General features: G+C 39.3%; 1 protein-coding gene across 1 annotated transcript; it reads right to left on the bottom strand.

The window, feature by feature from the left end:
• Positions 1 to 2,143: 2,143 nt before the first annotated feature.
• On the bottom strand, positions 2,144 to 11,487 carry LOC110834153 (uncharacterized). Its single transcript, XM_087351587.1, has 7 exons — positions 11,231 to 11,487; positions 10,830 to 11,060; positions 8,936 to 9,881; positions 8,636 to 8,702; positions 5,170 to 5,314; positions 4,293 to 4,523; positions 2,144 to 3,548 (listed from the first exon to the last, which is right to left on the bottom strand). Exons 1-7 carry the CDS (start codon positions 11,334 to 11,336, stop codon positions 2,590 to 2,592), a joined length of 2,685 nt encoding a protein of 894 aa, XP_087207713.1. The 5' UTR covers positions 11,337 to 11,487; the 3' UTR covers positions 2,144 to 2,589.
• Positions 11,488 to 12,042: the final 555 nt, after the last annotated feature.

Genomic DNA, 12,042 nt, shown 5'->3' with positions numbered 1-12,042 from the left:
TGGATCATCTGCCAAGAACGTATATGAACAGGTCCCAGTCCGAGAAAAGGATGGAAGGATCCTGTTCATATGGACCTGTCGTCAGACAGAACACTAAATAAAATAAATAAAATATAAACGTACATACACCCAGATACAAGATACATAAATGATATTTTAGTGTTTGTTTTAATAACAGCGAGCAGCGAGGTTTTGGTACTGGTTGTTATGTAGATCTGACTTCTGGCTTTAATTTAGTTGTAACTGAAGAGCATGTCATTTATAATACTTTTACCATCTTGTATTGCAATGGTTGCGTTCCTTAAAAGCGATTTCAATGACAGCCTTAGCAATCTGATTCTATCGTTCCCCTACGGACGCCCACCACAAATAGTGCGTCAGTTGCGTACCAACACCTACGGTTTCTTTACTTATGATGCGTGATTTGTCTAGAAAAGCATTGAATGGTACTGTGGGAACTGAGACTTGAGTTTCGTTAACGAATGCTTATCGAAATTTGGCTATTGTATAAGAAACTGCCTTAGTGTGAGGTGACGCCTGAAGTCTGCCAACACACCGTTGAGGGCACATGAACTTTCGCGTCAATCAACGCAGGAGTGGCGTACGTGGGACTAGTTCTGCCTCGCGCCCTAGTCCCTGATATTACAATATACACATGGGATAATTACCATTGCTTACACACGAACACAAGCCATTACCTCCGCAGTTATGACTCCATTATAGACAAGATGTGATCATAGTATAGAGAGGTTGCATTATTTATGTTCAAGGCTGTAGGGTAGGAGTGGCCAAAGCTGTCATTACTTTAAATTAATATACCAGGACCACAGCATCGCCATTTGTCTGTCGGCCGGAGTCGAATGGAAAGGCGGTTGTTAACGTTGGTGGGGGATAGGTGGTTTTTTTTGGGGGGGGGACTCAGGCGTAACGAAATACTGTGCTTTGGATACACGAGAATGAGCGAGATGCATGGGCACATGACAAAAGAATGTTTTCAGAAATGAACTGGAATGGAAATGGGGGAAATGTAAAAAGTATGTTTGTTTGTTTTTGGTTCATATGATGTTTCATCTTGACAGTAAACAATATTTTGAATAAAAACGAGTTAATTGTATGATAAAGAGAAACTCCTACAACAGAGATGTCAGTATTTGAAAACCACAAATCACAATATTCCTATGTGAATATTGTACATCTGTTGTGGTAGGCGGAGTTGAGAACAAAGGTTTCTTATTCAGATGCCACATTGTTCTCACTCTCTAATATAGGTCTTACATCGCACAATTCTGACCACACAAATGAATTATGTACGTTCACAAACAATCATGAATACATAAAGACGAGCTTTAATCGTCATATAGCACGGGCCTAAAGTCAGTAAGCAGAAGAATAGTTTTGCTACTTCAGAGGTATCTAAGGCAGCCAAGCTGAAGACTTTGTCATGGGATTACAACAACCGAAACTTTCCCTCGGCGACGCCATACAGACGCCAATGTGTTTAGGCGACCATAGCAGCGTCTTCGGAAGACGCGACGTCCAACAGACTTCGAGAGATTCACGCGCTACTGCAAGGGGATTGGAACTGCCCCGAAGCACTGCATCTCATTGTATGAAGATTTCCGTCTTCTGGGTTGTTGCGCTGTGTAGTCTGGTCGATGTTTACCAACGTTTCAGAGGTCATACTGCCTCCGTCATCGCCCTGATGACGGAGGCAGTATGACCTCTGAAACGTTGGTAAACATCGACCAGACTACACAGCGCAACAACCCAGAAGACAGAAATCTTCATACTCACCGCTGTGAGAACCTCAGTCTTACATCTCATTGTACTTCGTGGCGATGAATTAAATCCGTACCACTATTCATAGGACCAACGTCAACTCACAGAAAAGGAATCCTACGCGGATTCATTCGATTGTGATGTTTGTCTGTAATAAGTGACAGGAGGGAAGAAATAATTTGTTAGAAACTTAAAATCGGCAATCGTTCTTCCGAAGACGATGCGAAAACTAGGTCTCAAAACACGATGTGCTTGACAATGTCCAGCCTACTTACGTGTAGTCTCATGATACACTTTCTTACGAACTGTGTACTGTGTACAACAAGGCACAAGTTCTGGATCCAAGTTAGAGGTATGCGAAATGTAAAGATGTGTGCTGTTTTATTTTGCATAGAAATTGTGGGACATTTTACATTGACAACTCTTAATTTATAACAAATTATTTTCTATCATATTGATATAAAGAATTATTTTATCATAGGAGCTAAACGTTTTAATAAAATATGCCAATTCTGACATAAAATCACGGAGAATGCTGTCTTGTGATTCGAATTCCAGAATAAGCTCGCTCACTCGCTACGAACCAGTGAACGAAGGTTGAAAGCAGGGTTTGAGGTTTTCGAAGATGGCTGTCTTCTGGGTTGCGTAGTCTGTGTAGAAGTTTACCGACGTTTCAGAGGTTCCTGCTACCTCCGTCATCAGGGCCACCAGGCTACACGGCACAACAACCCAGATGATCTTGATTGCATAAGTGTTTGTGTGAAGTATACTACGAGCTGAAGCTAAGTGGCTAGATGTGTTCCCGGCGTCTCACTGAGCTGGCACATCTAAATCAGGCTTGTAGGTCCTGTTCTTTGTTAATATGCCCCGGTCTTCAAAATTAGGCAATCCGCTAAACGCCATTCTGAAATTGGATATCTTGCAACAATACACGTAACCTTTGTTCTGGTCTCGCCTATTCCAAGCCAAAGTCCACTTTGTCTGAGCGCACACGCATTTGCAAACGACATATCGCATGTAAGGGTTGTTTACGACTAAGAATACGATACCTTCCTTTGTATCGGGCTCGTAAACCAGTTTCCAAACCAATTTTGGAACAGGAATTACAGGGCTGCCATTATTGTCTGTGCCGAGGTAAATGCCACGATTCTCCAAATTAACAACGCCAAGCGTACCAGAATAGACAATTAGATCAGAAGCTCTCCTACTTGTGTTGCTGGCATATTGCCTTATTTCTTCGGCTAACTTCATCCAGTTCCCATTCCTGATGCTAAGCCACATTGGAACTACATTTACGAGATACATAGAAGATCTTTGTTGGGCTCCATAAAAAAAATCTAATGTATCAGCTAAGTGACTTTTAGTTAGATAATTAATGTCGTTTGAACATTTAATGTATCTATCAACACGCGACGTTCCAATGGAAGCCCCAATTACTCTCTGTTGATTTGAACACGTGTAATATGTTTCTGGAGAATTAGGAAGGTTGTTATAGTAATCAGTTTCATCGAAATTTCTAGTTTGTTGATTCCTTTGTCGTTTTTCGATACCCGCAACTAAAGTGTAATTAACGTAGGATGTGTTGTAGTTTGTGTCGTCGAAGCATATGTCGATAAGTCTGATGAACTTATCAGACGTTTCGTAACCGATCTGTAATCTATTATGACGACTGCTGCAGGTCCCAACGTTTCTTATGGCTGACTGGGGAGTTTCTGTACACCGCAAGTCTGATATGAGGACAGACTGTCCATTCAACTGGAAATTAAAACCTGCAAAAAAAAATTACATTCGGTGAAATATTTGGAAATGAGAGTAACTTAAGAAAATTACATTCAAGAACAAATTAAGAAGAGATTAAATTCAAAAAAGTGCTTGCTATCATTTAGTTCATAATCAATTCTCCCGTCTCTCAGTTGTTAAAGTGCGTATTAAAATATAAATACTATTTTGCTGTGTTTTGTTACGGGTGTGAAACTTGGTCTTTGCTATTAGGGAAGAGGGTGCCTGGTGATGAAATTTTTATTCTTTATCAAATATCAGGCCCCTCACGGTGATCAAATCAAGGAGGAAGGAGTGGACGGGAAATTTCAACACTTATGTGAATGATGCGAAATATGTGCACAATTTCATCTGAAGACAAAAACAGAACGTAGCTTCCGAAAGGTTCTAATTTTATAGTCAATGTCCAGAAAATAAGCAGTTGTATGTTCATCTCTTTCTTCGTCTTTAAAGTGGATATCCCCGCATTTATAAGGGTTTAGGGGCAAAAATGAAAGATTTCAAAGAGATGCATATTTCTACATGGGAATGGCTTACGTGACTCTGAAAACTTCCCTGTCTCTGTTGACTCTGACGTAATGATAAAGCGAATTGAGCTTATTAGCTCAACATGCGGTTAATTACATGACAGGAAGCAATTGCATTGACTCAAAGCGTCATGGAATCTGACAATATTTAATTAGTTTACCGGAACATTCTTATACGAATGTTGTTTCGTCATAGTACCTCTGTACCTGAGTCACATGCAAGGGTAGCTTCATTCGTCTGTCGTGTCGTCCCCGAGACCGACAATCGATTACTGTTTCCAGGGCAGAGAAGTGTCAGCTCTTCTCCGTTACTCAAAGTGGCTACCGGTGACGACGCAGTTGGCAACAGGAAGCTTGTTCCGTCCGACACTGCTGCGTCTTTTAATATAATCAGTGGAGACATGGCGTCCAGTTCAGATGTGAAGTTCATGATGCATTCTGCAGAACACGTCGAGTTTTAGCAAAATTACGTATTCCATGCACTTAATTTAGCAAGGTATTGGAAATGCAAAATTACGCTGTTTCGGGTAACCATTCTTGAACTTTAACACTTAAAAAAGACATTTTTGCTGCGTTGCACGAAATGTGTGTTGAGGAATTAAGATATGATTCTCCTCCTGTCAAAATGGCTCTTGTTTTGATCTTGAAGCCGCAAAGGTTCGTCTATTTTTGAGTGTACTTAGTTTTATAAATTCGATTGAAATTATTAAAAAGGCGTCAGATTAATTTGATGTAAGAACAAGAATAAAATAGTAAGGCTTATAGTGTTTTACAAACACATATAAAATTTCCAGTATTGAACTAAACTTTCTGTTAATCCGTTCCCATTGAAAGGGCAAGATATTACGTTCTTAAACTCCTACAAAAATTGATAAGGGTTAATGAAAGGTAAAAGTAATTTGCCATGCAACGATGAAAGCACACGATAAAACGGCGAAGTAAAATTAATACAGGCTTATTGTAAAAATAAAATTTTACTAATAGGAAGAATAATATTAATGGAGAAATCAAACCTTATACTCTGTTCGGTTAATAAAATCATGTTTATATTTTTAAATTAATAATATAATATATTGTTTGTTACCTGCGTTTCCTTGGGCTATGCAAGTTCCAAGGATGATGAGAATGATCACCAATCCATCTCTTGCACGAAACGACGCCATATTGATTTTACAGGCACAAAGCGAAGAAGTTAATTTCTGCAACACACTGTCAACATTTCTTCGAGGCTAAGAGCAGTAGTTCTGTTAAAAGCAAGTAAACACTGTCTTGCTGATTTTAATGACGGTTATTAGACGCACTTGAATGTTCAAGGATGTGACCTCTCGGTCTTCCGTCTCTCAGTTATCTTGAGATTGTTAAAGAGAGCAGAGAATAGACAGAGATTATTCGAGCTCACGAGAATGCAATCAGTCGGTTCGTTCAGCCTATAAATAACGGGACTGGCCCACGAGTGTATTATTTTGAATTATTTATCTAATTTCTGTTTATAAAATGTGGGATATGTTAGTCCTCCAATCGAGAGTCAAGGAATTTCCTTAATATAGGCCACTGACTTTAAAAAAAAAGACCTCTTGGTTATTATTGTGTGAAGTGTTAAATACTGAAAGGCTTAAACATCTGCAGTGGTATTTTAATCCTAAAATTCTCGAGCCCTACAAAACCCGTTTTCGAAAAGGAAAAGAGTTCGGGGGACTTTAACGCCATCGTCTGTTGCTTAAACTACGTTTTATGAAAGTCGTAGTATCTCATGTAAGAAAACAGGCGACTTATTTTAAGAGTTTTTAGAAATAGCTGAATCGAAGTATTCTACACGTGTAGAAAGTCCAGTGGTGCTTAAAGGGCCAAGAAGTAGAATTTAGTTGAACGTAAATCCGTACATCAGAAAGTATCAGGTAAAGGAACAAGTGAAATTATGGTCTTCTGGGTCATGACGCCGTGTGGTCTTTTAGTTGGCTGCCAACTTTTCGGAGGAATATATCGCTTCCATTACAGATAAATTCCTCCGAAATGTAACCAACCAACCCCAGGACCACACGGCGTTACAACCCACAAGACCACAATTCACATTTCTACCATTATGAGCACCTGTTAAAGGAAGTGTTCATTAACTTTGAACAAAACAAAACAGATTTTTGTCTTGCAGTAAATTAACATGAAAACAAAATGACGTTTGGAAGTAATGTGTGCTCTGGAATGTGGTATTCCAGGCATGCAAATGCTGCTTCCTGTTGATGGTAAGTACTTGTCCCTAAACCCATATTTATGTAGCCGTTCTGTCCCTCGTTTGTTTTACCGTAACAAAGTTTGTGCTCTGGGTTTCCCCACAATCGGCTTTGTGGTGTGCAGATCTAGATCATCCGAAGAATATTCATGACTTACGACGAAAGTATTTTCGCACGTGACCACCCTCGTGTGTGGATGATTGGAGTTCGAAAGTGACGGACGAGCAGAACGAGATTCTTTCCGAAGTGAATTAAACTTGCCGTTGGTGTCTCATGACGTTTCGTAATCCGAAATTATGGTGGAAAGTTTAAGATCGTGATTTTTATAATTAAATTACACTAAGGTAGTATATTTGCGTCATATTGTGAATTAGGTAAATATTTTAATATTTTCCGTCAAATCACAATTTTAATAAGATCGATTTACAAATTGGAACGTCTCTTACAGACGTTCCAAATTGTAAATCGATCATTCGATGCGGAACGTGAAATTATATTTTAAATATTTTATATTTTATTATCTTATTAAAATTGTGATTTGACGGAAAATATTAAAATATTAAATTACACTAATAACTAATTGCACACCAGCATATAATCATAATATACACCATTCGATACGAAAATCAAAAATGTTCAGTAATAAACTTCGTGCCTTCCAGTGTATTTTTCCGCTGTTATTTACTTACGGTTTAATTCTGAATGGAAACAGTTTTGAAGCTTCGGTTCGAATCTGTTAACTCTGTGGAATGAAACGATAGAAGACCAATATATTTCTATGATCAGTTTTTTTACCGCTGAGGTTGCCGACGGATCATCGTACTTTGTTATCTAGTTTTGCCATTCTAAATGTTGACATGCAGCTGGAAGTGTGATAACAGGAGGAAGTTTGTCGCTAGACGACTGATTAGAGAAATATTTTTCATCAATAAATCCTGGTATGCATGGAGCTAGTTATTTGTCCGCTTAGACTTGACTCTGCTGGAAAACAGCGACTTATCGTCGCCAATATTTCCAAACATAAATTGATGCCCAACCAACTTCCGATGCAATGGGAGTCGTTGGCTCTTTCCTCGTGACGATGAGGTTTAGAATAGGTGGAGCTACGCCTTCACTCTCCCCTACGTCTTCATGTCCTAGTACTTAAGAAAGGCATTAACGAATAAAAGTTACGAAGATTTCCGTCTTCTGGGTTGTTGCGCTGTGTAGTCTGGTCGATGTTAACCAACGTTTCAGAGGTCATACTGCCTCCGTCATCAGGGCGATGAGTATGAAGATTTCTGTCTTCTGGGTTGTTGCGCTGTGTAGTCTGGTCGATGTTAACCAACGTTTCAGAGGTCATACTGCCTCCGTCATCAGGGCGATTCTTAGTATGAAGATTTCTGTCTTCTGGGTTGTTGCGCTGTGTAGTCTGGTCGATGTTTACCAACGTTTCAGAGGTCATACTGCCTCCGTCATCAGGGCGATTCTTATTATGAAGATTTCTGTCTTCTGGGTTGTTGCGCTATGTAGTCTGGTCGATGTTAACCAACGTTTCAGAGGTCATACTGCCTCCGTCATCAGGGCGATGAGTATGAAGATTTCTGTCTTCTGGGTTGTTGCGCTTGTAGTCTGGTCGATGTTAACCAACGTTTCAGAGGTCATACTGCCTCCATCATCAGGGCGATGAGTATGAAGATTTCTGTCTTCTGGGTTGTTGCGCTGTGTAGTCTGGTCGATGTTTACCAACGTTTCAGAGGTCATACTGCCTCCATCATCAGGGCGATGAGTATGAAGATTTCTGTCTTCTGGGTTGTTGCGCTGTGTAGTCTGGTCGATGTTTACCAACGTTTCAGAGGTCATACTGCCTCCGTCATCAGGGCGATGAATTCACCGCTGTGAAAACCTCAAATCTTACAATAAAAGTTACATTTAAGAATATTTATTAAGCATTCTATACTTAATTCTTTACAATTCTCACAACAGAATATTCGCTAACTGGCGTTTTTAACACTAATGTACATCAGTAGATAATGTCTATAATTTGATTAGTTTATCTAATTAGGATAATGAAGACGCAAAGAGACTGAGCTACTGTCTGTCGGCACATCCTAAATGTTACCGTGTGCTGTGCATGTCACATGAAACTCGGATGTGGGATCAGCACATAATCCACTTAATTTCCGTCCGTTGCATCTGAAACCTTGAACAATGCATCGCAGAAATTGTGTACTTACGCTTTTAACCTGTTGTCTGTTTTCATTCCGTTCACAGACTTAAACTTGGTCTGATAAAAGATACAGAAATGTGAAATCATATGCCTGTACAGCACTTCATTTTCAGTACAGTAGGCAGAATGTTGAAAATTGAAGTGTCACTCGTGAAATGGTTCTTGTTCTTGTCACGTGGTCTACTGCCGGGCAACACAAGAGGAAAGTAATGAACTACACGTACGTGACTCAGTATCGAATGGCAGACTTGCCCTGCGAAGACATAACCGTCTGTAACAGGCCCTTCCGACGTAAAATTAAATGAGTTTCGGCGATAATTTATTTAAATTTTATGTTGAAATTTAAGAAAGTCTGCGCAAAACCACCGAGAAGTTGTGTTTCTTGATTAAAATGAGCTTTTTTTTGTAGACTACACTAGTGAAGCAAGTTTCTAACTCTGAACGAAAATGATTTCATCCCGGTTTTTTGGCTGAAATCATCTATGGTGCAACAATACACGTATCCCTTTCTTATGTCGTATCTGTTCCAACCGTCGAACCAGGACGATGTCTCCGAGCAGACACACTCGCAGATAAAATAACCGCGTGTCGTCTCAAAGTCTTGATGGTGTGGATTGTTGACAAGTAGAAATACTATTCCGGCATTTCTAGCGCGGTCGTGTACAAGTTTCCAGAAGATAGCTGGCACTGGCATTGTTATATTTCTCTCCTCGCCTTTGGTCAAATATACGTTCTGATCTATACCAAACCGATCTGGAAGTGTCATTACGTCCATTGTCCCTGAAATAATAGTCATGTCTGCGTTGTGCCTATTTGCATATCGTCGTATTCTGTTCTCCAAAATCCTCCAGTGTCCTGTGTTAATCGTCTGCCACTGAGGGGCTGTGTTGATGTCATAGGAAGTTATCTTTTGCTGGAATTCAAATAACAGGTCGCCCTTTGGCACAAGATGGGCTTTAGTGAGATACCTATTACCCCCTTTATCACAATCGATATATTTTTGAGCGTGGTTCTTTGATTGGAGTAAGTTTCTCAACGTCGCTACTTGATTTTTGCAAATGTAGAATTGGTCTGGCGTTTCAAAAAATTCAAGTAACGTGTCATTTCTTCTGATATTTTCGCTTTCCTTATAGACGATATTTCTGTTTAGACTGTGCCTTGTATGTACTGTGACCTGCTTTGTGAGGTCATAGCAGACTTCGATCACTTCAATGAACTCGTCTTTCAGGTTGAATCCAATGATTCGTCTCATCATATTTGTTGCGTTACAGTACCCATCCTCCTTAATAGCAGACCGTGGAGGATGATCACATCTGATGCTACTAAAGTTCTGGAGTTCGCCATTAACATTGAAGGTGGAATCTAGAACAGAGCATGACATACGTTACTGGCGTCATTCTGTAGGCTTATTTGTTAGTATAATAACGTGTTGACCGCGTTTCTTAATAACAGAAATATAAGTACTACATGCATAAATATTTTAATTTTAATACTCGAAGTAGAGACTCAAGGACCAAATAACGACTACCGAATGGTTTTTTTTTGTGACGTATCGTTAGTGCAGTAGAAAGTAAACGATTTTATAATATTCACTTCCTGGCAGCAGATGCAAGTTGGTGAAATGATATGTCGTACTGAATTATAAGTCTACCTGATATAGAATTTAATAGTTTAAAACATCGATAGAGTCTCGGATAGACCAGGGGTGGGAAATTACGGACCACGGGGCCAAATGCCGATCCGCGAAGAACCCAATCCGGTCCACGGCGATATTTTCATAAGTTGTTAATAACACTGCCCATTGTAAATTGCTCATAAATGTTATAATCACAAAAAAAAAATAAAGAATTAAGAATTAGATTTAGATTGAAATTTAAGTTTTGGGGCCATATTTCTAGGGATTTCGAATTTCATTTATGCTACTTTCATAGTTGGGTATTAATAAATCGAGTGGGACCGTTTCAGATTAAAATTTAATGCGAATCTTTAAGATCGTGGGAACGCCAATCAGAATTACGAATATCGTGTCTATTGTAGTGTTCTGGGTCGTCACACTGTGTGGCTTAAAAACTTCTATGAGGAACCTTCAAGACTGCACGGCGTCTGTGCTCAAATGGCCACGAACATCTTCACCGCGAGGAATTCGTATCTGAGTAGGATTTGAAGTTTTTACTGCGGTGAGTCCGAAGATGGCTGTCTTCTGGGTTGTTGCGCCGTGTAGTCTGAAACCCCTGAAAAGTAGGTCAACTTCTACCTGACTACACGACGCTACAACCCAGAGGACAGACGTCCTCGAACGGCAAACCTTACCCTTGATGCAGATGACATTTTCTTCAGATTCCACGGAGTCGGATTTAGGTAAAAGCAGTTTGTTGTTTTTTACGTCTGGACAAGCAACCCGGACAGTAGTTCCTCTGCGGAACGTTAGCAGGTCCGAACCCACGGTTTTTGGCATATGGAAGGGACTTTCTCCACTTCTGGACACGGTTTTAAGGATCAATGGTGAATTCTCCTTCAAATCAGATGTAAGAATCTTGCAATCTGCAACATTGAGAAACTAGTGAAATCCTAGAGATCGAAAGTTTTAGGCGTTAAAGGGTAAGCGTAATATTAAAATTTAAATTATGCGAAACTTCCGTTCTGCAATAGACTAGACATAAAGTGTAAATACAAGCAAGCCTGTCTTAGGAACAGGTAAATTCATCTCTTACCATTTTCGTTTGTTCTTGCTGCAACAGTAGGCCTGATAAGATGAGTAGAGGATAATAATACGGCCAAAGTCACAGAGATGAGAATTGTATGTTTCAGTGCCGCCATCTTAGTTCTTCACCACACAAGATAATTGCTTCAGAACTCACTTTTTAATCTATTTTCTGTTCGATTGAAAAAAAGCTGATAAAATTCAGAGCAGAGTATTTATTATAAAGAGTCTGGAGACAGTGTGAAATGAACTGGACAAATGCCACGTCCTGAAAATCAAAGACAGGAAGTTGTGGCTCTCCGCATCCCTCGAGAAGTGGTACCAACTACCAAATCTTGGCTGTACTGCGTTCGGTGTTTGCTTCGTTCTGTTAACAGTAATCATGGTCGGAGTCTGAAGATTTGTGACGACGATGCATTGTAAGAAGTAAAATTGTTCTTTTCGTCTTCGCCCGTCGCGTAAATTATAAAATAGTAACTATAACGTTTTGGAAACTGTTTCATTTTAGAAGTTTGTCATCACCGTAATGAACTCTGCAGTAATTGCATGTTTTTAACTTTGTAGAATTAAATATATTTATTTTGTACAGTCTATACACAAACGTTTGAAGTTTATTGGTGTTGTAAAAATTATATAATATTAAAACATTTTATTGTGTAAAATATTATATTAGCGCTCTTAATCGTAAATACGATTTTACATTATATTTTTTAGCGCTTTTATTAAAACGACATGTTTCGACGGGTAATACCGTCGTCTTCAGGTTTTTATCAATTTAAAATATTTTAAAAGCTATTAGACATTTGATGCAATATATTATAA

The sequence above is a fragment of the Zootermopsis nevadensis genome, unplaced genomic scaffold (genome assembly GCF_977971745.1).
Source record: "Zootermopsis nevadensis isolate Lab colony 2312 unplaced genomic scaffold, Znev_1.0 Znev_ptg000019l, whole genome shotgun sequence".
Taxonomy (NCBI): Eukaryota; Metazoa; Arthropoda; class Insecta; order Blattodea; family Termopsidae; genus Zootermopsis; species Zootermopsis nevadensis.
This window is presented reverse-complemented; position numbering and strand designations above follow the sequence as displayed.

What these genes read in the sequence shown, in the direction of transcription:
- LOC110834153 (XM_087351587.1), bottom strand. Translation starts at nt 11,336, where the DNA reads ATGGCGGCACTGAAACATACAATTCTCATCTCTGTGACTTTGGCCGTA. An exon ending in AGCAAGAACAAACGAAAATG is followed by an intron (nt 11,061 to 11,230) that starts GTAAGAGATGAA and finishes TCAATGTTGCAG; the next exon opens with ATTGCAAGATTCTTACATCT. An exon ending in TACCCTTGCATGTGACTCAG is followed by an intron (nt 3,549 to 4,292) that starts GTACAGAGGTAC and finishes TTTTTTTTGCAG; the next exon opens with GTTTTAATTTCCAGTTGAAT.